Raw genomic sequence first — 20,825 nt, forward strand, 5'->3', positions numbered from 1 at the left:
TTTTCCTTAAGTAGTATTTTCTGCAATTATTTTTATTTAAAAAGATCTTTAAAATTGATCCAAATATTTTGGTAGTAGGTCAAGATAGATTGGGGGCCCTGGGGTTTGTAGGTGCTGCAGTTGCTGTTGCAGAGACTTTTATGACAGTGAAGAACTACAGAATAAATTTGAACTACATAGAACTTAGAAAGGAGGTAACAGTCTTAAGGTTTTAGAAGGTCTTTTCCTGGTTCACATTGAGGTTTGATTTTGAGTTTTCATAACTGGGCTCACTACTGTGTTTCCGTGGTTCTGAACACTTTCTTTGCTCATAGGCTGTAGAGGGATTATTAGATGCCACAAGCGGTGCTGATGCTGACCTTTTGCTGCGCTATAGGGAATGCCACCTCTTGGTACTAAAAGCTCTACAGGATGGTAGGGCTTATGGATCTCCGTGGTGCAACAAACAGATCACAAGGTTAGTAGCCATTTATTTAAGTAGTAATTATTGGAGTGATTGAACCCAGGGGCATTTAACCACTAAACTACATCCCAACCCTTTTTACGTTTTTTTTTTTTTTGAGACAGGGTCTCACTAGTTGCTCAGGGCCTTGCTAAATTGTAGAGGCTGATCTTATACTTGGAGATCCTCTTGTCTGAGCCTCCCAGGCTGCTGGGATTACAGGCGTGCCACCAAGCCCAACTGAAGTGAATTTTAATATGCATGGTCTTGTTTTCATCTAGAAGTTTCCCTCTTTTTCTTGAAAATAAGGGAAATATTTGCATTTCCAAATCTAAGAAGTGAGAATTGGTGAATGGTTCTTTTTTTCCCAAGTAATCTCAACCTTTTGCCCACAATAGAAAGCCTTTACCTTGTTTTGGGACATAAAATTGTAGGTCATTTGTTTCAATGATTTCACAGCAGTAATATTCATAGGTAAATATTTTAATGGAATCTCATTTCCTAACATTTAAAGCAAAGCCTGGGCTATCTTAACATGGCCTCAAAGCATTAAGTTGTTCTACTTATATTTGTTTATGTGTGTGTGTGTTCTGTTTGTTTTTTGTTTGGTGCATGCTGAGAATCCATTGTACCCCTTAGCTATACCCCCCAAATCACTGGCTGATTTTAAACTTAGGTACTTAGTTTTGCAGTTGACTCTAAATTGAAGTCATCTTTAATTTGGGAAATTTGCATTGAGTAAAATGAACTTTTTGTTTACCTGATACAATATGATTAAGCTCATATGAATGAAATCCTAACTTTTCTTAGGTGCCTAATTGAATGTCGAGATGAATACAAATATAACGTGGAGGCTGTGGAGTTGCTAATTCGCAATCATTTAGTTAACATGCAGCAGTATGATCTTCACCTAGCTCAGGTATGGGAGGAATTTATTTGAGCCAACAAAAGGACTCGGAGTATTTTTACCCCCAAGTGTCATCTCTTTTAAATTGCATTTTCTCTGTTGTCAGTCAATGGAGAATGGTTTAAACTACATGGCCGTGGCATTTGCTATGCAATTGGTAAAAATCCTTCTGGTGGATGAAAGGAGTGTTTCCCATGTTACTGAGGCAGATCTGTTCCATACCATCGAAACCCTCATGAGGATCAATGCTCATTCCAGAGGCAACGCTCCAGAAGGGTGAGAATGAAATGCTTTGGGTTCCCTGTGCATTCAGCAGTCTCCTAAGAAAGCTTTAGAAAGGAATGTGCAGACTTACTAAAACTACTGTTTAATAACTGCTTTCTACTTAGAAACACAGTGAGAGTGATTGTCACAAGTATGGAAGCTTAATTAACTGCCAGACCTTCCTGGTATAGAGCAGTACACATAAGAACTGAGTTGGTATCAGAGCTGTGGTTAATACCTGACCTTAAAAGCTGTGAGTTTTTTTGTTTGTTTGTTTTTTAAAGCCCAGTGAACTTAACAGAGATGAAGCATGGTACGTAACAGGCAAACAGCAAACATTGAAGTGTTTGTTGACTCTGAATATCAACTCTATTTCAGTGGGCAGGGTTTTTGGTGAAGACAATAGCTTAAGTCTTACCATTTGTATAAGTAGAGAAGAAGAGACCAAAGATAGTTATATTTAAGTATAGAAATGCTCAAGTGAAGTGATCATTCCTTTGTGGTTTCTGTTAAATAATCAAATTGTTCAAATGTGTCTGTGTGAAATCACAATCTTGAATAGATCGATTTTTTTCACTCTGGATTTATTGTATTAGATTGCCCCAGCTGATGGAAGTAGTGCGATCCAACTATGAAGCCATGATTGATCGTGCTCATGGAGGCCCTAACTTTATGATGCATTCTGGGATCTCTCAAGCTTCAGAGTATGATGATCCTCCAGGCCTGAGGGAGAAGGCAGAGTATCTTCTGAGGGAATGGGTGAATCTCTACCATTCAGCAGCTGCTGGCCGTGACAGTACCAAAGCTTTCTCTGCGTTTGTTGGACAGGTAGAGCTTTTGGAAAGAAAGGTGCTTTTTATTCAACATAAGTAGGATGTGATAACCTCCAGTAGTAAAGCTCAGTTATTATATACCTGTGGCTAGACAGTTATCTCCATACTCGTGTAAACCAAAAATGTCACCACCATCATGCTTTATGCTTTACAAAATAGCCTTTGTGTTTACTAATTGATCACAGCAGTAAAGTGAGCATCCCCACACCACCCCCATTTAGTCCTATTTATCTCATTCTCGCTATGATGTACAGTGGGGTCAGATAATAACAAAGCTGCCAAATATAACTTAACTAGTTTGATAATCCAGCAGTGATGGATTATAGGCTACTAAGTAATTGAAACTCTTTTTATCTCATGTATAAAAAATAAGGTAAAATAATTATTTAAGTGATATAGTATTTTTTATTTTTAAAGTTAAAGTAGGTTATCTCCCTAAACATGTTCTTTTGGAAAATAGTTTTAGTATTTCCATTCATAAATTGGTGCAAATTGGAATTTTAGTGTTAGAAACCAAGCCAAAAACTAGCCCACAACCAAGGGTTAACAGGAATTTTTGTGGATAGGATGAAATAAAGTATGGAACATAGTATCATTTAGTTTCTGTTTTTTATTATCACTGTCTACTTAGCAAATGTAAGAGATTAAGAGCACTACTAGTCAGTGTGTTCTGATTTTAATATAACTTGGCAAGAGTGGCACTTTACTGGCCTTAGAATTACGTTAGTGGAATTAATGTTATTCAGGGTAAACTGTCTGCTTATTTCTCCAAATTTTTAAACTGAAAACAGAACTTGGATAAGTTGCCAGAGAAAGATTACTAATTAGTTCCGTTTTTAAGTAAATGATATTTCAAAGTAGAAGAGTTGATTTTAAACGTACAAGTTGGGTTTTCTTTTCAACATGAATGTTTCCTAGTAAAATACACCAGGCAGATTTATCTCCTAAAAGAATCCAGGGAATTACAAAACATACCCTACTGAAAAGATGTTACTGCATGTATGTAGTTTGATTTTTATTTTTATTTGGATGGAGAAAAGAATTGAATTAGCTGGTTTTTTATGATCATTGCTATTTCATGGGGATGGATATGGCACCTATCTCAGTTCTTTCTGCTGGCTTATTACTCTCTCTGTTTCTCTTGGAATAAAAGATAATGTATCATACTTTTCTGTTCAGTTTTGCACCCTTTTGAGAATTCTTGTTTCCCTTTTTGTGCTTCCTATTTACTTTTCCGGATTTCACTGTAGATATTGAAGGCCCTTTGTCTTTACTAGGGCACATTATTATCATATTCCTACCAATTCAGCTGTCTTATTTCTTTTGAAGGGACAGTTAAATTGTTTTAAAATTTCCAAGATAACCTCGAAGCTTTCCCTCTGGGCTTGGTTTCTTTATTAAGTGAGTACTGGCCTCCTTCCTCTACCTTTAAATGGGCATTTCCCTGTGGTGGTGCTGATGTGCCCCTACCCCCAAATAACACATTTTCAACTTCATTTACAGATATCTGTCATGAAATTTATAGTTTTTCCTATCTTTTATTTTTCCCTTTTTAAAAAATTGATTTTATTTTTTTAAATACATGACAGTGGAATGTATTACAATTCTTATTACACATAGAGCACAATTTTTCATATCTCTGTTTGTATATAAAGTAGGTTGACACCCAATTCGTGTCTTCATACATGTACTTTGGATAATGATCTTCATCACATTCCACCATCCTTACTAATCCCCTGCCTCCTCCCTTTCCCTTCCTATCTTATAAATAGGCTTTCCTTTTCTCCTTTAATGTAACAATTTGTTACATTTAAGTAGCTAGACATGATCTGAGTTTTTTCATTACATACGTACTTTATATAAATCAGTGATTTGGGGGGTTACCTAGATGGAGTTTTGGAAGCTTTGTTATTGGGTAAATCAGTAATTACTGACAATTATCTTTAATTCTATGAGAAGCAAAAATATATGTAATTTATTTTCCTCCTGGGAGAAAGATGAATTGTCCAGAACCGTTTATTATGACCTCAGGAGTTACTACTGAAAGTTTATTTTGTTTACATAGTTAATTTTACAAATTATTTGGTGATACCCTCATATTCAAAATAGCCATAATATTATCTCTTATTCAATTTCCATCTTTTCATCCATGAAACTTAAAAATCAGAGGAATTCTGTCATGATTTCTTAATGAGAAGACATTCTCATGGCAGCTTTTCTTTTTCTTTTTTTTTTTTAAGTAAGAATTAGAAATGTGATAATAGAACGAATTAGTATTTCTTACTCATGAAAATTAAGGTGTATAAAGTTTCTGTGTATTGTCTCATTGTGTCTGTTTTTGTTCCCATAATATAGATGCACCAGCAAGGAATACTGAAGACTGATGACCTCATAACAAGGTTCTTTCGTCTATGCACTGAAATGTGTGTTGAAATCAGTTACCGTGCTCAAGCTGAGCAGCAGCACAATCCTGCTGCTAATCCCACCATGATCCGAGCCAAGTGCTATCACAACCTGGATGCCTTTGTCCGACTCATTGCACTGCTAGTGAAACACTCAGGGGAGGCCACCAATACTGTCACAAAGATTAATCTGCTAAACAAGGTCTAAAGTTTTTTTATATTCATAGTCTATATCAGTGTTTCTGTGATAAGCCCTCGCCAAAATATTTTGTAACAGTTCTTTTCTTAACCTGAAATTAAATTCAGAGATAACGTGAACATACCCAACAAATTATAGAAGATATAGTTCTTACCTGAAATTTTAAATATATATTTCAGTATGTTAATGCTTTGTTAATGATTATAGTAGAAGATATTTTGGTAGTATTAGATTTAGATTTGCCCTGTGCACAATGTCATTGGGAATTAATTGATAGCTAGAAACATGTATGGCTAACAGATGGGCAATTCCAATACTAAGGAAAACATTTAGTCCTTGACCTGATATATAGAGAGGGATTTTTGGAAATTCGATTATTAAAGTAGTGTAAAAATATATGTGAGCTGGGTGCAATCGCATATGTCTATAATCCCAGGCAGGAGGATTGAGAATTCAATGCCAGCCTCAGCAATTGGCATTTAGAGACCCTGTCTCTAAATAGAATACTTAAAAAGGGGTGGGGATGTGGCTTAGTGGTTAAATGCCCCTGGGTTTAATCCCCAGGACTACACACACCACCAAATATTGGTGAAAGTGTACTTAAGCTTTTGGTCTTAAGGAAATAACAGGTGGGTTCTTCATGTCCTTCACTGTTTAATGAGCAAATCGAGCAGCATTCAAAGTTTTGTGAAACACCTCTGCAGCCTATGCAACAGCTCTACTGACAACTACTAAATGCCAGTAGGGTGTACACCTATTTGCTAATTTGTCAACTTCAGATCAGACCAGAAGAATTAGATTATTGATTAGGATGACATGGTAAAATGTGAGGGGCCATCCTGATTTTTAGAACTCTTAGAAGAACCAGTGGGCATTTGTGGAGAATCTCCAGGTCTGATCCAAGGATATTGAAATTCAAAGAAAATACATAGAACACTGCAGGCCAAGTCAAACTAATGTATATCCCCTTCAGTTGCCAGGATATAGTTTTGTATTTATATAGTTTGTATCCTCTCCTTTAACATACTTCTTATAAACACAGAGCAAAAGCACCATAACTTACAAGTGATAAGTGAATTGAAATGAATTATGTGTACAACTTAAAAGTTATATTCTGTGTATTGTACATAGGTCCTTGGTATAGTAGTGGGAGTTCTCCTACAGGATCATGATGTTCGGCAAAGTGAATTTCAGCAGCTTCCTTACCATCGAATTTTTATCATGCTGCTCTTAGAACTCAATGCACCTGAACATGTGTTGGAAACCATTAATTTCCAGACACTCACAGCTTTCTGGTGAGTATTGTTGGGTTTATTAGAGACTTAAGTTCTGCTGGTTTGAGTGTAGTAAAATCATAGGAGTAGAAGGAACTTCATGTGTTTTGAGGCATGTGGATTGTTTTGATTTGTAAATCAACATGCACTTTTAAGTATTCATGTAGTTTTTGTTGTATTTCAATTTGGGCTTCTAACTAAAGAGTTTTTGTTTTGTTTTGTGTTTTTCTCCCTTTCTTTCAGCAATACATTCCACATCTTGAGGCCTACCAAAGCTCCTGGCTTTGTATATGCCTGGCTTGAACTGATCTCCCATCGGATATTTATTGCAAGAATGCTGGCACATACGCCACAGCAGAAGGTGTGGCTGCAGTTTATCTCCTCCAGATGAAGACTGTAACTACCCGGGGCTTATATATTAGTACTGCTTCTAGATTGCTATTAGTTATTTAGTAGTCATTGTACTTCTTCCAAGCTTATTTGAGAGAATTATTTATTCTATATAATGTAGAGTCAATGTTGTAAAAACGGGCTTCATGAGTACTTGACTATCTCTTCCTGAAAGCTATTCCTTGGTTATTCAGTGTTACTTTTCCTTCCAACTTTGTTGTGGACCACTTGTGGTAAGGCTTTTGTTGTAATGTATTGTTGCTTCATACATAGCAATGATTCTAAAACATGATTGTGAGAGTTGGATTTTGGTTTTGTTTCTAAAATTGAAATCCCTCAATAGCTAGATAAAAATCTCTAGGTAACAGGACTCTGGAGCTTGCTAGTTTCATGTTTGTATTCTTAAATGCTGAAAACTCTCATAATTAAGATTAAAGAGTATGGTAGTCCATGTTGTTTTCCCACCCCAACCCCAACCCTGCATGTGCATGCTTAAGATTAAGGACCATGGTGCTAAATTCCCCACTGCCCCCATACTGTGTATTGAATTCAGGGCCTGCTAGGCGAGTGATCTATCAATGAGCTACACTCTCCACCCTAGTTTGCTTTATTTAAAGGACTAATACCAACTTCTGTTATAGGGTTTCTTAGTCTAATTGGGAATATGTACCACAGCTAATAAAAGAAGTATTTTTCTTATCTTGCAATAAAATGTCAAATGAGTACTATAGAAAGTACCTTTGTTTGCCCTGTCAAACCAGAAAAAAATGTGACTACTGTGTGCTAGAGTGAACTTGGCCAAAACAGGTGAAGGATAAATGAACTTGTTTTTATTTGGAGAAGGGCATTCCAGGAGGAGGGAACACAGAATATTGAAAGAAAGTATACAAAAATGAACCTGAATGGTAGAATTTTTGCTGAAAGAAAATTCATGTTGTAAATTAATGGGAGTAGAAATGGAAATAGTTAACCCAGGACTTAATTAAAAGAAGGACTTAAGAAAACAGATCTCTAGCTATCAGTTTCTCCGGGTTTTTCTTTTGTGTGTGTAGTGCTGTGGATTGAACCCAGGGCCTTATGCATGTGAGGAAAGCATTCTACCAACTGAGCTATATCCCAGCCCCAGTTTCTCAGTTTTATATCTGAAATTTCTTCGAGATCTCTCCTCTTCTTCCCTTTTTAATTTTCTTAGGCATGAGGACAAATAATGTCCTGAAACCTATGGAACCAGTTTGTTCCAAATACCATTTCCCACTACTTTAATAGTCACTTAGGCTTTTCTAATGGCAATCAGTCTGGGAGAAGAACTCACTAGTATGCCCTATTTATGTTAGTATGAAGAAGAAAAATCACAGTGTAGCTGCTTGGGCATTTTTTTTAGTGGCTGAACAACATCTTGAGTATAATTATGACTTATATACATTTTTCTTTCTTTCAGGGATGGCCCATGTATGCACAGCTACTTATTGATTTATTCAAATATTTAGCACCTTTCCTTAGAAATGTGGAACTCACCAAACCCATGCAGATTCTCTACAAGGTAATTTGGATTTTTAAGATAATTTTCAGAACTAAAAAACACTTTAACCTAGAAATACGAAGTATAATGTACATTCAGAAAAGTACTAAAATCCAGTGTACTTATATAAATGAATTCCTAGATCCTAGGGTATTCGAATGTTCAACTTCATTAGATACTCTTTTTGAAATTCAAGTATTAGTTTGTACTTTTCAGCAATAGATCAATTACTCTTTATCCACATCTCGTCATATCTGATATATGTGTGTGTGTGTGTGTGTGTTTGTACAAGCCATTTAGCCGTGCAGTAGAATTTCATTGTTTTAATTTGCATTTTCTTAATGATTTTTAAACGAGATTTTCATGTGTAGGTCAGCCTCTTTGTGATGATCCTCTTTTAATATTTTATTCCTGTTTTGTTGATATTGTTGGGGTTTTTTAATTTTTATTAACTTTTAATTTCTTTCTGGGTTTTGTTTTTTGATGGTGCTGGGGATTAAACCCAGGGCCCCCAAACCCTGCTTTTAAAAGCATATCTTAGTCTAACTGGGACTAAATCACAGTTAATAAGTCTCTCTCATCTTGCATTTAAATGACAGTTGAATTCTATAGAAACTACCTTTGTTTGAACCCCGTTTGTGATGATCCTCTTTAAATATTTTGCTTATGTTTGTATTGGATTGTTTTGTATTTTTCTTATATATTTTTCCTGTTATTTTCTGGTGTTTTTGGTTTACCGCAATTCTGGGGATCAAATCCAGGGCCTTGTGCATACTAAGCAAGTGTTCTACCACTGAGTAATGCTCCCAGCCCCTTATTTCATTTCTTAAATAAAAATTCTTCATGTATTGTGGATATAAACCTTTTGCTGGTATATGTTCAAATATTTCCCACTCTTAGGATTGTCTTCACTCCCTTAGAGGAAGATATTATTGGAAGAAGCTTTAAATTTACTCTAGTCAAAGCTAACCAGTTTTCTAAACTAAATACAACCTTTTGTGTTGTATAAGAAATCTTTGCGCTTTGCCTGTCCTAAGTTCTGTGTACCATTTGTGTATTCAAATTTTCAAGTTCCTTAGCATACATTTATTTAATATTCTCAAACTGTTTTTTATGTCTTTAAGATCTGTAGTAGTTATTCTTTTTAATTTCCTGATAGTATGATTTTGGGGTTTTCTCCGGTCTTGGTAGGATTTATCATTAACCCTTTAAAAGAACTTTTGGTTTTATTTATTTTCATACCCCTTTTCAGTACTTCAAAAATTTTTAAAAACAGTATATTCTAGGTTCTTTGGTTTTAGTTAGTAGTTCTTTTTCTGCCTTCTTAAAATAGATGCTTAACACTGTTTTTTAGTTTTATACAGCCTATTGGAATATTTTTAACTAACGCTATAGACTGCTAATGTCTAGTTTTTCATGATTTCTGGATGTGAATATTTTAATAAATGAATTAGTGTTGATTAAAGCCCATAAATTTTTGCATCATTGAAGTATATATATATATATATATTTTTTTTTACCTTTTTTTACTTGAGATAATTCGTAATAGAAGAATTGTTACTTTTTTATTGTGAGTTGTTTTGTTTTAATAGGGTACTCTAAGAGTGCTGCTGGTTCTTTTGCATGATTTTCCTGAGTTCCTTTGTGATTACCATTATGGGTTCTGTGATGTGATCCCACCTAATTGTATCCAGTTAAGAAATTTGATTTTGAGTGCCTTCCCAAGAAATATGAGGCTCCCAGACCCTTTCACTCCTAATTTGAAGGTAAAGTTCAAGAAAAAGTTCTTTTCTCTGATAAGAAGTCAATTTCACTCCCTTCTCCCTGATATGTACACATTGTGTTAGATAAGGGGGGAAACTATCATGTTATTGTGCCTGTTGAGTAACATTGCTGCAGCTGAATATTGGTTCACAGTATTTTTCTAGTTGTTATTGAAAAACTCATTTTGATAGTGAATTTAGCCATATTTTCAGAACCCCAACCTAAAAATGGACTAGATATTTACTGTCAGACTTCCCATATGACAAAGACTTATAATAAGGACAGACTTTTGTTTGTATTTTACATATTTTGTGGTATGTGCGCGTGTGTTTAAATTGTTGATGTAAAGGAGAAGGAGTCATTTTGAAATGGATACAACCCTGAAATGGATACTAGAAATTTTTATGTATTTTCTACTCCCTTCACCCCGCCCCCATCTAAATTTCTAAAAAATGTGTAATATCTTCTATTCTCTAGGACATTGGGTGGTGAGCAAGGAAACTCCTTCTGGACTCTTAATTTTGAAATCTAAATTTAAGAAAAATTGGTTCATGGTACTAATTAGACCTCTCCACAGTACTATCTTGCTTTATTTTAGAAAGGAAAAACATTTTACAGACTAAGGAAATTCCTATCGTTTTGTATTTTGTATTCTTCTAAGGGAGATGAAGTAATAGAAAGTGACAGTCCCCTCTTCAGAATATTTGTTGTGTGTGTAATTTTAGGAGGAAAAAAAAAAAAAAGCCCTGTCACTTTCTAGTATAGATACAATTTGTTGTCAGCTCCTGATTGATCTGGTTTTGATTTTTGGCCTTTGTGGCAGGTGGACATGTTGAGTGAAATTAACATTGCACCCCGGATTCTTACCAATTTCACTGGAGTGATGCCACCTCAGTTCAAAAAGGATTTGGATTCCTATCTTAAAACTCGATCACCGGTCACTTTTCTGTCTGATCTGCGCAGCAATCTACAGGTTAACTGGTTTGGCTTAACTCTGCTATGTCTTCCATAGAAAGCATCATTCTGTGTGTCGTCCATTTCAGGAGTTAGTATTTTCAACCTGATTTAAAGGTTTAGAAACATTTTCATATTTCTTAGTTACATATTTTACTGGTTTATTTCATCAGTGAGATAAGGCTATAGCTTTAGATTAGACAACCTGCGGTGGGATTGTTTTGGGTCCACCCTCCCCACAAGAATAGGCCATTTAGCCGTTCCCTATTTGTACTCTCAAGATTTTCCTAAATAAATGAATTCTGGTTCAATTTGGTATATAGAAAGAATGACTTCAATTATCTTTCCAATCCTGCCACACCATGTGACCATAATTTTCTCCCTATCCAAATCTTTTTTTTTTTTTCCCCTTCTTCTTCCTTTGCAGTACTGGCGATGGAGGCCAAGGGCCCTCTACCACCACTGAGCTCCATCCCTACCCAATCCGCCTTTTAGTTGGGATCTGAGTTGCTGAGGCTGGCCTTGAATTTGTGATATTTTTGCCTCAGCTTCCTATGTAGCTAGGATTTTAGGCATTTGTCATCATATCTGCCACTGAGATCTTCATTGTAACTGCATGTTTTGGCTTGATAAACTTTATTTAGAACTGTGCCACAAACATAGTGATGATATTTGTTTGGATTCTCATGTTTTTATTGGAAGAACCATTATTAGGGCAGTTATATATTTGTTAAATGACCTCACTGAATTAAGCAGGGTTCTATTAATTAAATCACAAAGAACACAGAGAGTAGTTTAGCCTTTCTATGGAGGCAAGTTTAGAAATATTGGTGCTAGAGTGAGTTCTGTGAGTAAGTTTTCTGTTTTGCTCATTTAAGGTATCCAATGAGCCTGGCAATCGCTACAACCTCCAGCTCATCAATGCACTGGTGCTCTATGTAGGGACTCAGGCTATTGCACATATCCACAACAAGGGCAGCACGCCTTCAATGAGCACCATCACCCACTCGGCACACATGGACATCTTCCAGAACCTGGCTGTGGATTTGGACACTGAGGGTGAGTGAAGCCAGCCAGACCACACAAATTTTCTGGATTTTTTGGTGACAGTCTGATCACAAAATATAAAAATGCTTTAAGCTACAATAAAAGAATATTCTATCAGTATATTTATAGGTATAGCTGGTTATTTCATCTTTCATTGGACATTATCTGTTAATGTAAAAGACACCAAAAGAAATTATTCAAAATTCTGCCATATTAGTATTTTGGTCTCTGTGATTATTCTAATATGCAAATAACTTAGTAGTCTATTAAAACATTGGCTTATTTTACATTATTAGTCTGCTGTTTCCCAGCATTTATTGGCACCTGTTTGCAGACATACTAAATGTGAGGTATAAAAATTTTAACAGGGGGCTGGGAGTATAGCTCAGTTGGTAGAGTGCTTGTCTTGCAAGCACAAAGCCCTGGGTTCAATCCACCAAAAAAAAAAAAAAAAAAATTAAACAGGACTTCCCTACCTATTTTGCAGGAAGTTCACAGTACAATTCCTATTACTTTGCATCTTTCCTGGTTGAGCTACATTTCTTTTGGTGCTCTGTATTCATTCTTACAAAGTGGGAACCCCAGTTAGCTGCTAAATAGCTGTTATACAGTCCTACTCATTTTAGCATATTGTACTTTAGAAGTAGTATTACTTTTCACTTTGCTGTGGATTCTTCAGAGACTAAGGAATCTTGAGTATATATATATACTGCTTGTTTTAGAAGGGATTCAAGAGAGCTTAAAATCCAGATTTGATGAAATTGAATATTATTAACATCCAGACCTTAGCACTAAAAGGAGGACAGCCATTAGGGAAGTGTGCAGGGTGACTATGATAGCTTCATAAACATGAGTGACATCCATATATGATTGCACGAATGCTGTGACTCTACATCATGTACAACCAGAGAATTAAAATGTGCTCTATTTGTGTACAATGAATTGAAATGCATTCTGCTGTCATATATAACTAAGAGAACAATAACAAAAAAACCATGAGTAACATCATGCACAGGCAGACATCCAAACCCAGTTAATACTAATTCCAGTATGGCTTATTAAACTTATCATTCTCAAAGTGTGGTTTTAAAACTTTGAGGGGCATTTTCAAGACTTTCTTAGATGGGCTGTGAAGCATAATAATAAGACAAAATTTTATTGTGGTCTGTCACAGCATATAGGAAAATTTCCGCATAGACTGCATGAAATGTGCTGTAGCACAAAAATGAGAATCCAGTTTTCTTCCATGATGACATTAAAGGGACATGTAAAATGTTAAAACACCTTTTCACTGAATTTTTAGGCTAATTTTTTTTAATGTTATTTACATTAACTAAGTGGATTTTATAAAAAGTATTCAGCTGGGTGTGGTGGCATATACCTATAATTCTACCAACTCTGGAGGCTATGTCAGGAGGATCATAAGTTTAGTGTTAGCCTAGCAATATACAGAGACCCTGTCTCAACAAGTCTGGAGATACCAGTTCAGATGTAGAATACTCCTGGGTTCAGTCTCTAGCCCAGCACCACCTACCCCAGTTTAAAAACAAAACAAACAAAAAAAACCTTTAAATTTCTAATGTTGGAACTATCACAGTAAAAACCCACAAAGAGAAACTCTCAGGGAGACTGAAAGCCTCTCTAAGGAGCCCAAATCTTATTTTTCCTTCCTATGTTGGCCTTTTAGAGCAAGTCCTCATTAATTTCTTTAATTTCTAGGTCGGTATCTCTTCTTGAATGCAATTGCAAATCAGCTGCGGTACCCAAATAGCCACACTCACTACTTCAGCTGCACCATGCTCTACCTTTTTGCAGAGGCCAACACTGAAGCTATCCAGGAACAGATCACAAGGTAAAAAAAAAAGTCATTTTCAAATTGTTCAAAATTGGCTCCTTTCTCTTCATTTAGAATTCTTAAGAGTTCTTTTCTTTTCACTCAAGTGTTTGGATATTTTTCACATGTCTAAATACCATGTTAAGTATGGGATATAGTTGTGATCAGGATCCATGCCCTCTTAATTCTGTTGTTAAAATGTTAACTTTTTGTTTAAAGGGCACATTTTTATTGAGAGGCAGGAATTTCTTTGAGGTAGTGGTAGGAGTGGCAGCAGTATTTTTGACAAGAGTTCTGAATTAGTACAGGCCTAATAAGTACCTCACCAAAAATCCTGATTTTTTTTTTTTCTTTTTAATTACTTCTGGGTGGAAAGGAAGGTCTTAAGCAGGAGAAATAAAAGGATATTTTACTAACATACAAGTCTGTTTCAGATTGCTTGGGTTATATGTAGGATTAGAGATTGGGAAATAGGTAGATTCTGGTGATATATATATACTTTAAAAACTTGTCGATTCACTTAATAATACTAATACTTGTGCTAAGTATGGTTTCTTGGATTTATATTCCAAAACTTGATTTTATTATTGGATGCTTAGATGATAGTGTGCCCTTTTGTGATTGTATATGAATCTGCAGTAAAGTCTTGTTCTTAATCTTCATTCTCTTAGGACAAATTTAGAATTACAGTTGGTAGGTCAAAAGACATGACTATTTAAGTAAATACTTTACACATGCACTAGTGTTAGAATTTTTTCCACAGCTCTCATTGGATGTTCATTTTTGGAGGGCTGTGAATTTTATGGGCTTTCCGCCTTTCATCCTATTCTGATCATCTTTCAGATAGGAACCATTATTACTTTTAGAGCTCAGGGACAGGATTCAAATCCCCAGGTATACTAATTAGTTACTGCATGCTTTACTATGCTGTGTAGGTAGGTAGATTAATTAATCTGTTTTGTTTTTTAATCTAGCTTTCTATTTTTATTATTTACATTAGTTATAGATGGGCACAATACCTTTATTATTTATTTATTTTTACGTGGTGCTGAGGATCGAACCCAGGGCCTCACATGTGGGAGGAAGATAAAATTTGATTTCATGGGGAAAAAAAGTTATGAAATTAGGTAATAGGCATGATTGTACTTTTGTATGTATTCTCTGTGCTTTAACCAACCCTTTCTTCCTTTCTCCAGGGTTCTGTTGGAACGGTTGATTGTAAATAGGCCACATCCTTGGGGTCTTCTTATTACCTTCATTGAACTAATTAAAAATCCAGCGTTTAAGTTCTGGAACCACGAATTTGTACACTGTGCCCCAGAAATTGAAAAGTGAGTTAAAAGTAATTTTTAATTAACTAGCAGTGGAACAGGACAGATTTCGTTTATTCTCTCTAGCTTGGGTCTGTGATTAAGAAGGCAGTGGCAGCTAAAGCACTAGGTATTATTAGGCCTAAACTTTCCTCTCAAGTAAACTTGTTATTGTCTCCATTCTTCAGGTTATTCCAGTCGGTTGCACAGTGCTGCATGGGACAGAAGCAGGCTCAGCAAGTAATGGAAGGGACAGGTGCCAGTTAGATGAACTGTATCTCTGTTGTGTCAGCCTCGTGGTCCCACTGCACCAAGTCCATAAACTGAAGAAGCCTCTCAGTTCCTCCTGACTTTTCCAGCCCTTTGGTTCTCAGGCGCCTGCCCCAACTACTGTTGGGATCAGCCTCCTGTCTATGTGGGCACGTTCCAAAGTTTAAATGCATTTTTTGACTCTTGGCCAAAATTTAGAAGATGCTGTGAATATCATTTTGAACTTGTGTAAATATATGAAAGAGAAAACTTTTGTCTGGAACTTTTTGAGTTTGTGCAAAATGTGTTCAAGGCAAGTACATAAACTGGATCCTTCAATAGGCAGCTAATGCCAATAACTTGCCGAAGGGCATAGTTCCATGTCTTTGGACACTCTACTGTTCCAAAGAATAGTTTAAAAAGCCAGTTTAAATATTATGTATTTTTGTTAACATGGATAGGAGACCTTAAAAAAAAAAATGACTAAAAGATATGGATGTGATAGAATTGATATGCCAGGGCTCACAATTGAGACGAGTTGTTTAGCTTTGGGAAAAAGCATACCAAAGGGAAAGCAAGTCCTGCTTGAGAACATGCACCTGAGTGAGGCCAGCTCATGTTCTTATGAAGGGAAGCTAGCCCAGGCCTAAAGCTCCTATGTCTGTCTTCTCCTGATACTGGCAAACTCTGGAAAAAGGAACTAAACCTTACCAAATTGCCCTTCATAGTCATTTTACTTAGGAATGACTGCATCTTAACAAAAATCTTAAGGACCATGCAGTCCCCTTTTTATAAGGATCTTAAATGTTTTGTGAATATATTGGCCCATGAGTTCTATTTTGTAGACTTCCTAGTTCCTGAGCTCTAGCTCCCCGACTTCTGGACTGAAGTTAAACATTAAAACTCATGACATTTCATGTTAGTCCCCTGTGCCTTTCTCAGTAGCAGGAGCTGCTAGGGTTGGTGAGAAGGAAAGTGGACAGCCTAGCCTTGAATAGCCAAGAGCCATTGGGAAACATCTTTTGGGGCACTCGGGGGTGCGGGTGGGGCAGTATTGGAGATGGAACCCAGGAAACTTCTTCCTGAATGACAGCACTTTCCCAAGAAATTGTTTAGTGTTTGTTGTTTCAACAGGAGAAAACTGTTGGAACAGGTTTCTATGATCAAATTGAATTATGGATGAGTCGGTATGTAAAACAATCCCAATTATAATTACCCTACCTTTAATTTTGACCCTTTTTTTCCTCCCTACCCATAAAACAACAGAGGTCTAGGGGACTGTCCTTGGTATCTTCAGGTTTATCCATTGGAAGGCATGCCATCCAGAGTAAACTCAGACAACTGAAAGTGCAAGTAAAGCCAATTTCAGTGATATTACTTACTAAAGTGACTTCCTCACCACAGACCCAGATTTGAATCTGGTCTTCCTCTAAAGTCCATGTTACTAAGTGCTATGAATATCATCTTTCTCCTGGCTTTTGTTAAAGTGGCTATAAAATGTGCTGTTCTTAATTATTAGCAGTAATTCCCAAGTCTGTTGATTCCAACCCTAAAGTGTGTCACCTTCAAGAGTTTAGAGTAGCACCTTTGCTTCTTTTCCATTTGGTATTTAATAAATGCAGAAGATCCAAACCTTCCCCTTCTTGAGCAACAAAGTGTCAGTTTAGACTAAGAAGTTAAATAATCTGCTAACTTGTCAGTTCCAATAACTGATGTAAGATCATCTTCTGACCATACCTAACCTGTAAGGCCTGCTTTTCCCTCCAGCTGAGTTTTGCATAGGCCTCCTTATTACTGAGTACATCCTCCTCAGTTTTTAAATCTGTGGCATAGGTCTGCAGAGTCAAAAGAACACTGTCTCGTAGAAGCTGTCTCCATGATGCTTTGAGCTTGGGGATATTTGTGACTGTTAGTCTGTCCTCTTCCCATTCATCTTCTCCCCATCCATCTCGGTCTTTAAACTCTCTGAACTCCTCAGCAGGCATGCACAGGACCTGAAAACAATCATGGGTCCGGGTCATTTAAGTACTTGCTCGTTAATCACTGTTACACGAGACAATTCTCAGCCCTTTACCTTGAGTGTGGCGGCCAGTTCCTCTTCAGTTAGCACCTCCTCACGACCAATCACAAATGCACCCTCTTCCCCTACCATCTCCAGTTTGCATAAGAAATCCCAGCGCTCATATAGTTGGAGCCTTTCAGCTTCACCTTTTGTTCCTGTAGATGAAGTAACAGGGCCAGTCTTGGTATACCCAGGAGCTTATTTTCAATAAGTCAACCACTATTTAGCAAAGCTATTATAACCTAAGCTGCATGGGTACAGACACAGCTGTGGTTGTCAAAAGACAAGTTAATGAGACAACTCACCCCGTACTGCAGCTTCACGGACAGTCACCATTTGAATGTCTGCTGTGTCATCCGTGTTGTCAGGATATGGTTCAACAAAACCGTACATGTGAATAAGTTGCCAATTAGCCATTTGTCCATAAGTGTTGAAAATCTCCTGGCCTTTAGGAATGGGCTGGGTAGCCACCATCCGAAGATAATCCTGGGATGAAAGGGAGAAGCTGGAGCCATGCTCTTCTGAGGCCAACCCCACAAAGATCACACTCCTCTTAGGAAAGCCTCCGGCAGGTATACTCAGCCAAGAAACTGAGCTGTATCTACCCCCATTCTGCTTTTAGTTCCTGTCACACCCTATACTATAGATTGAAAGGGATAAGGCCTAACTTTAAAAAGATCACAACCTGTGATATTAGGTAAATTTTGTTCGTTCATCTTCTGCACTGAAAAAGTTAGCTTTTAAAAATGAACTATTAGTATGAAGATGTGAAAAAAAAGTGAACTATTAAACCCAGATCAATATATTAAAAGACAAGTGAAACTATTAATAGCAACATTCACTGATTAATCAGTGAATGTTTGTCAAATATTCCTATAGAATAGAACTGACCCAAAATGGGGTCATCTTAGACTTGGGCTTATGAACATTCGCACCTCTCCTCCTGAAAACTACTGAGACCATAGCCATTCCAGGCTGCTGTCCCCAGAGCTAACTGAGTCTTGACTGACTGACATGGCCAGAGCAGCCAGTGGAGAAGGAAACATGGCTATGAATACCACCCAGCATGGGCACCAAGTAAATGGTGGTAATAACGATTTATGTGAGGATTTCTTTTTTTTTTTTTAATACCAGGGATTGAACCCCAGGGGTGTGAGCCACATTCCAAACCCTTTTAATGTTTTTTTTTGTTTGTTTGTTTGTTTGAGATAGGGTCTCACTGAGTTGCTTGCCTTAGCCTACCGGCCACCACACCCAGCTTATCAGGATTTCTTGAGGGCTTTAAAATGTTTTGTGTACAAATGACTTTACTGCCTTATGCATACCACAATTACACAGAATTTCATATTTCACCCACTCATGTTTAGTATGAGTAGGAAAACTGAACCCCAGGACACTAGTTTGAATCAGATGCTCAGTCAATGCACATAACAGAAACTAGGCGGGATCCACTCACTGCAGAGTATTCTAGATTGGCATTGTGATTGGCTAAGTGGTTTAGTATGTCTGCAGCAGGCACCATCAAAGGGGAATTCGGCTCCTTTTCATCTTCCTCTTCCTCCAGTGGTTCTTGAAAGCTGCCACAGAGAGAACTTGGCTAAGGCCCAGGTTTGGGTGGGAGACTATGAGTGGAAGCTCACTGTCTTCTTCCTCCACCACCCTTATCCCTCAATGGTGTTGGGTCCTCCAAGATTTTACTCGCCGACCTGTAGGCCATCACAAGGGCCACTAGCTGGTGGTAGAGTTCCAGAGAGCGAACACTGGGGCCAAAGAGATCCGGATGGGCTTCCATGAAGGGAAGCACGATGGAATAGAACTCGCTGCGAATGTTGGCCAAATCCTTATCCACTGCCTCCGGGACACCTGTGCCTTGCAGCAGGCGCTGGCGCTCCTCTTCTGGCCTGCAGATACACCCCAGAGCAGCTCCCTTCACACCCTATCATGACCAGTGCGTGGGGGCCTGGTCCCCACCCAGGGCAGGGTGGCTGGAGCAATTAGTGAAATAGGAGCTCCACAACCCCTCCCACTGAGCTCACCAAAACATGGGATGCTCCAAGCGGTCCAGCTCGGGCCACAGCGCAAAGTAGGGGCTCCACAGCGAGGCTGGGGCCTGCAGCTCATGGAGCAGCGCTAGCAGCAGTGGCACCCAGCCCGACTGGCTCTGCAACGCGTCTCGCTCTAGGGAAAGCACAGGAGTGAGCGCCCCGGCACGGCTCCAGGGCCTGCCTCGATGACTCCGTCCGCCAGCGTGCCCACCTCGTTCCAGCAAGCCCCGGATCGAGCAGGTGTGTGGCGACAAGAGCGCTGCCCGCGGCACCGCGAATAGCAGCTCCCCGGGCAGCACGCTTTCACGAGTCACCATGCCGTAACNGAGGCCCCGCCCCAGGGAGCCCGCGGGGATGGCGGCGCGCGCGCGCGGGAGACGCGCTTTGCTTGGGGGAGGGAACGCGGAAGAGGGGAACCGGACCTGCGGCTGGGGGCGCAGTGGCGCGCGCCGGCTGCCTCAGGGCGGGGCAGAGCGATGGGCCGGGTGCCGGCCGCCCGCCACTCACCCGCGGGCGCTTGGTCCGGGTCGCCATGGTCCGACTCGTGGCCCGCGCCACCGCTCCGCGTGCCCGCGCCGGCGCTTCCGGCGCTGCTGGCCCCGCCCCAACAGGACGCCGGCGGGCGGGACGTGCCGGAACCCCGGGGGCCGGGTTTTGGCGTCCGCGCCGAAAAGGAGTGAGGGTTTCCGTTTGTTCCCAGAGCGTCCGTAACTCTGATTTCCAATTGGATTTAGAAGACGCGCAACCCGAGTGCAGGCCTGTCTCCAGCCGTCTGGAGCCTGGACCCTCCGCTGCTTGCTTTCGGTCTGACCCCGAGAACCGAGGCTTCCTGCGGTAGAAGTCTGCGTGCGAGAACAAAATCGGGGTTCTTTCCGAGGGCGTGGCGGCTGTCGGTTGGCGGGCTCCCCTCAAGGGTGTCCCGGATCTCGGCCCCCGTACCAAGGGCCATGCGACCGTGATTTGTCCGGTTGGGAGAGTTTGCGCGTTTGTTGGAGAGTGGCGTGCCCCAGCTGGCTCCGGAGTCCGCAGAACACCCCCTCTGCCCGATTTCCATCGGCCTACCGCTTGGCGAGTTTATTTACTTTCTTTTTATTAGTTGACGTGTATGAGGTATGTGTAAATGAGTAGTGAATGCAGCCAATTGGGATTAAACATAGAGAAGTAAATTGCTGTTGATTTTGGGAAAACGAGGCCCTGAATGGGTTACAGGTTACAGTTTTGTAGCCAAACAAGGCCAAGTTAATTCGAGCTTGGCCTCACATGGGGCAGATCCTTTATCCTAACACGGGGAAACAGATTATCCATTCTGTAGAATTGATGTTAAGATTGG

General features: G+C 39.0%; 2 protein-coding genes across 9 annotated transcripts in view; one reads left to right on the forward strand and one right to left on the reverse strand.

Moving 5' to 3' along the window:
- Positions 1–15,671, forward strand: part of Cnot1 (CCR4-NOT transcription complex subunit 1) — a 58,001-nt gene extending 42,330 nt beyond the window's left edge. For 4 of the 8 annotated variants that reach the window (XM_048792083.1, XM_048792081.1, XM_048792080.1 and 1 more), the window contains exons 33-46: positions 315–457; positions 1,253–1,361; positions 1,456–1,625; positions 2,210–2,462; positions 4,802–5,050; positions 6,179–6,342; positions 6,565–6,682; positions 8,150–8,251; positions 9,823–9,996; positions 10,818–10,967; positions 11,827–12,007; positions 13,715–13,847; positions 15,026–15,160; positions 15,328–15,671. In XM_048792083.1, the coding sequence (XP_048648040.1) occupies positions 315–457; positions 1,253–1,361; positions 1,456–1,625; positions 2,210–2,462; positions 4,802–5,050; positions 6,179–6,342; positions 6,565–6,682; positions 8,150–8,251; positions 9,823–9,996; positions 10,818–10,967; positions 11,827–12,007; positions 13,715–13,847; positions 15,026–15,160; positions 15,328–15,406 (2,160 nt within the window). In that variant the 3' untranslated portion in view covers positions 15,407–15,671. Of the gene's footprint in view, positions 1–314; positions 458–1,252; positions 1,362–1,455; positions 1,626–2,209; positions 2,463–4,801; positions 5,051–6,178; positions 6,343–6,564; positions 6,718–8,149; positions 8,252–9,822; positions 9,997–10,817; positions 10,968–11,826; positions 12,008–13,714; positions 13,848–15,025; positions 15,161–15,327 lie in introns of those variants that run through there. The other 4 variants (XM_048792085.1, XM_048792084.1, XM_015488471.2 and 1 more) reach the window with 2 other exon arrangements.
- A 923-nt stretch (positions 15,672–16,594) lies between these two features.
- On the reverse strand, positions 16,595–19,859 carry Setd6 (SET domain containing 6, protein lysine methyltransferase). Its single transcript, XM_015488657.2, has 7 exons — positions 19,707–19,859; positions 19,487–19,628; positions 19,157–19,351; positions 18,907–19,027; positions 17,756–17,936; positions 17,463–17,605; positions 16,595–17,382 (listed from the first exon to the last, which is right to left on the reverse strand). The coding sequence occupies exons 1-7, from the start codon at positions 19,810–19,812 to the stop codon at positions 17,077–17,079; spliced, it is 1,194 nt and encodes a 397-aa protein (XP_015344143.1). The 5' UTR covers positions 19,813–19,859; the 3' UTR covers positions 16,595–17,076.
- Between the last annotated feature and the right edge of the window lie 966 nt (positions 19,860–20,825).

The sequence above is a fragment of the Marmota marmota genome, unplaced genomic scaffold (genome assembly GCF_001458135.2).
Source record: "Marmota marmota marmota unplaced genomic scaffold, marMar, whole genome shotgun sequence".
NCBI lineage: Eukaryota > Metazoa > Chordata > Mammalia > Rodentia > Sciuridae > Marmota > Marmota marmota.

Excerpts from the sequence above, each read along its gene's own strand:
- Setd6 (XM_015488657.2), bottom strand. The coding sequence starts at position 19,812 with ATGGTGACTCGTGAAAGCGTGCTGCCCGGGGAGCTGCTATTCGCGGTG. Across the intron at positions 19,629-19,706 it reads CCGGGGCTTGCTGGAACGAG|AGCGAGACGCGTTGCAGAGC; the intron begins GTGGGCACGCTG and ends TGCTTTCCCTAG. Across the intron at positions 17,383-17,462 it reads AACTGGCCGCCACACTCAAG|GTCCTGTGCATGCCTGCTGA; the intron begins GTAAAGGGCTGA and ends GATTGTTTTCAG.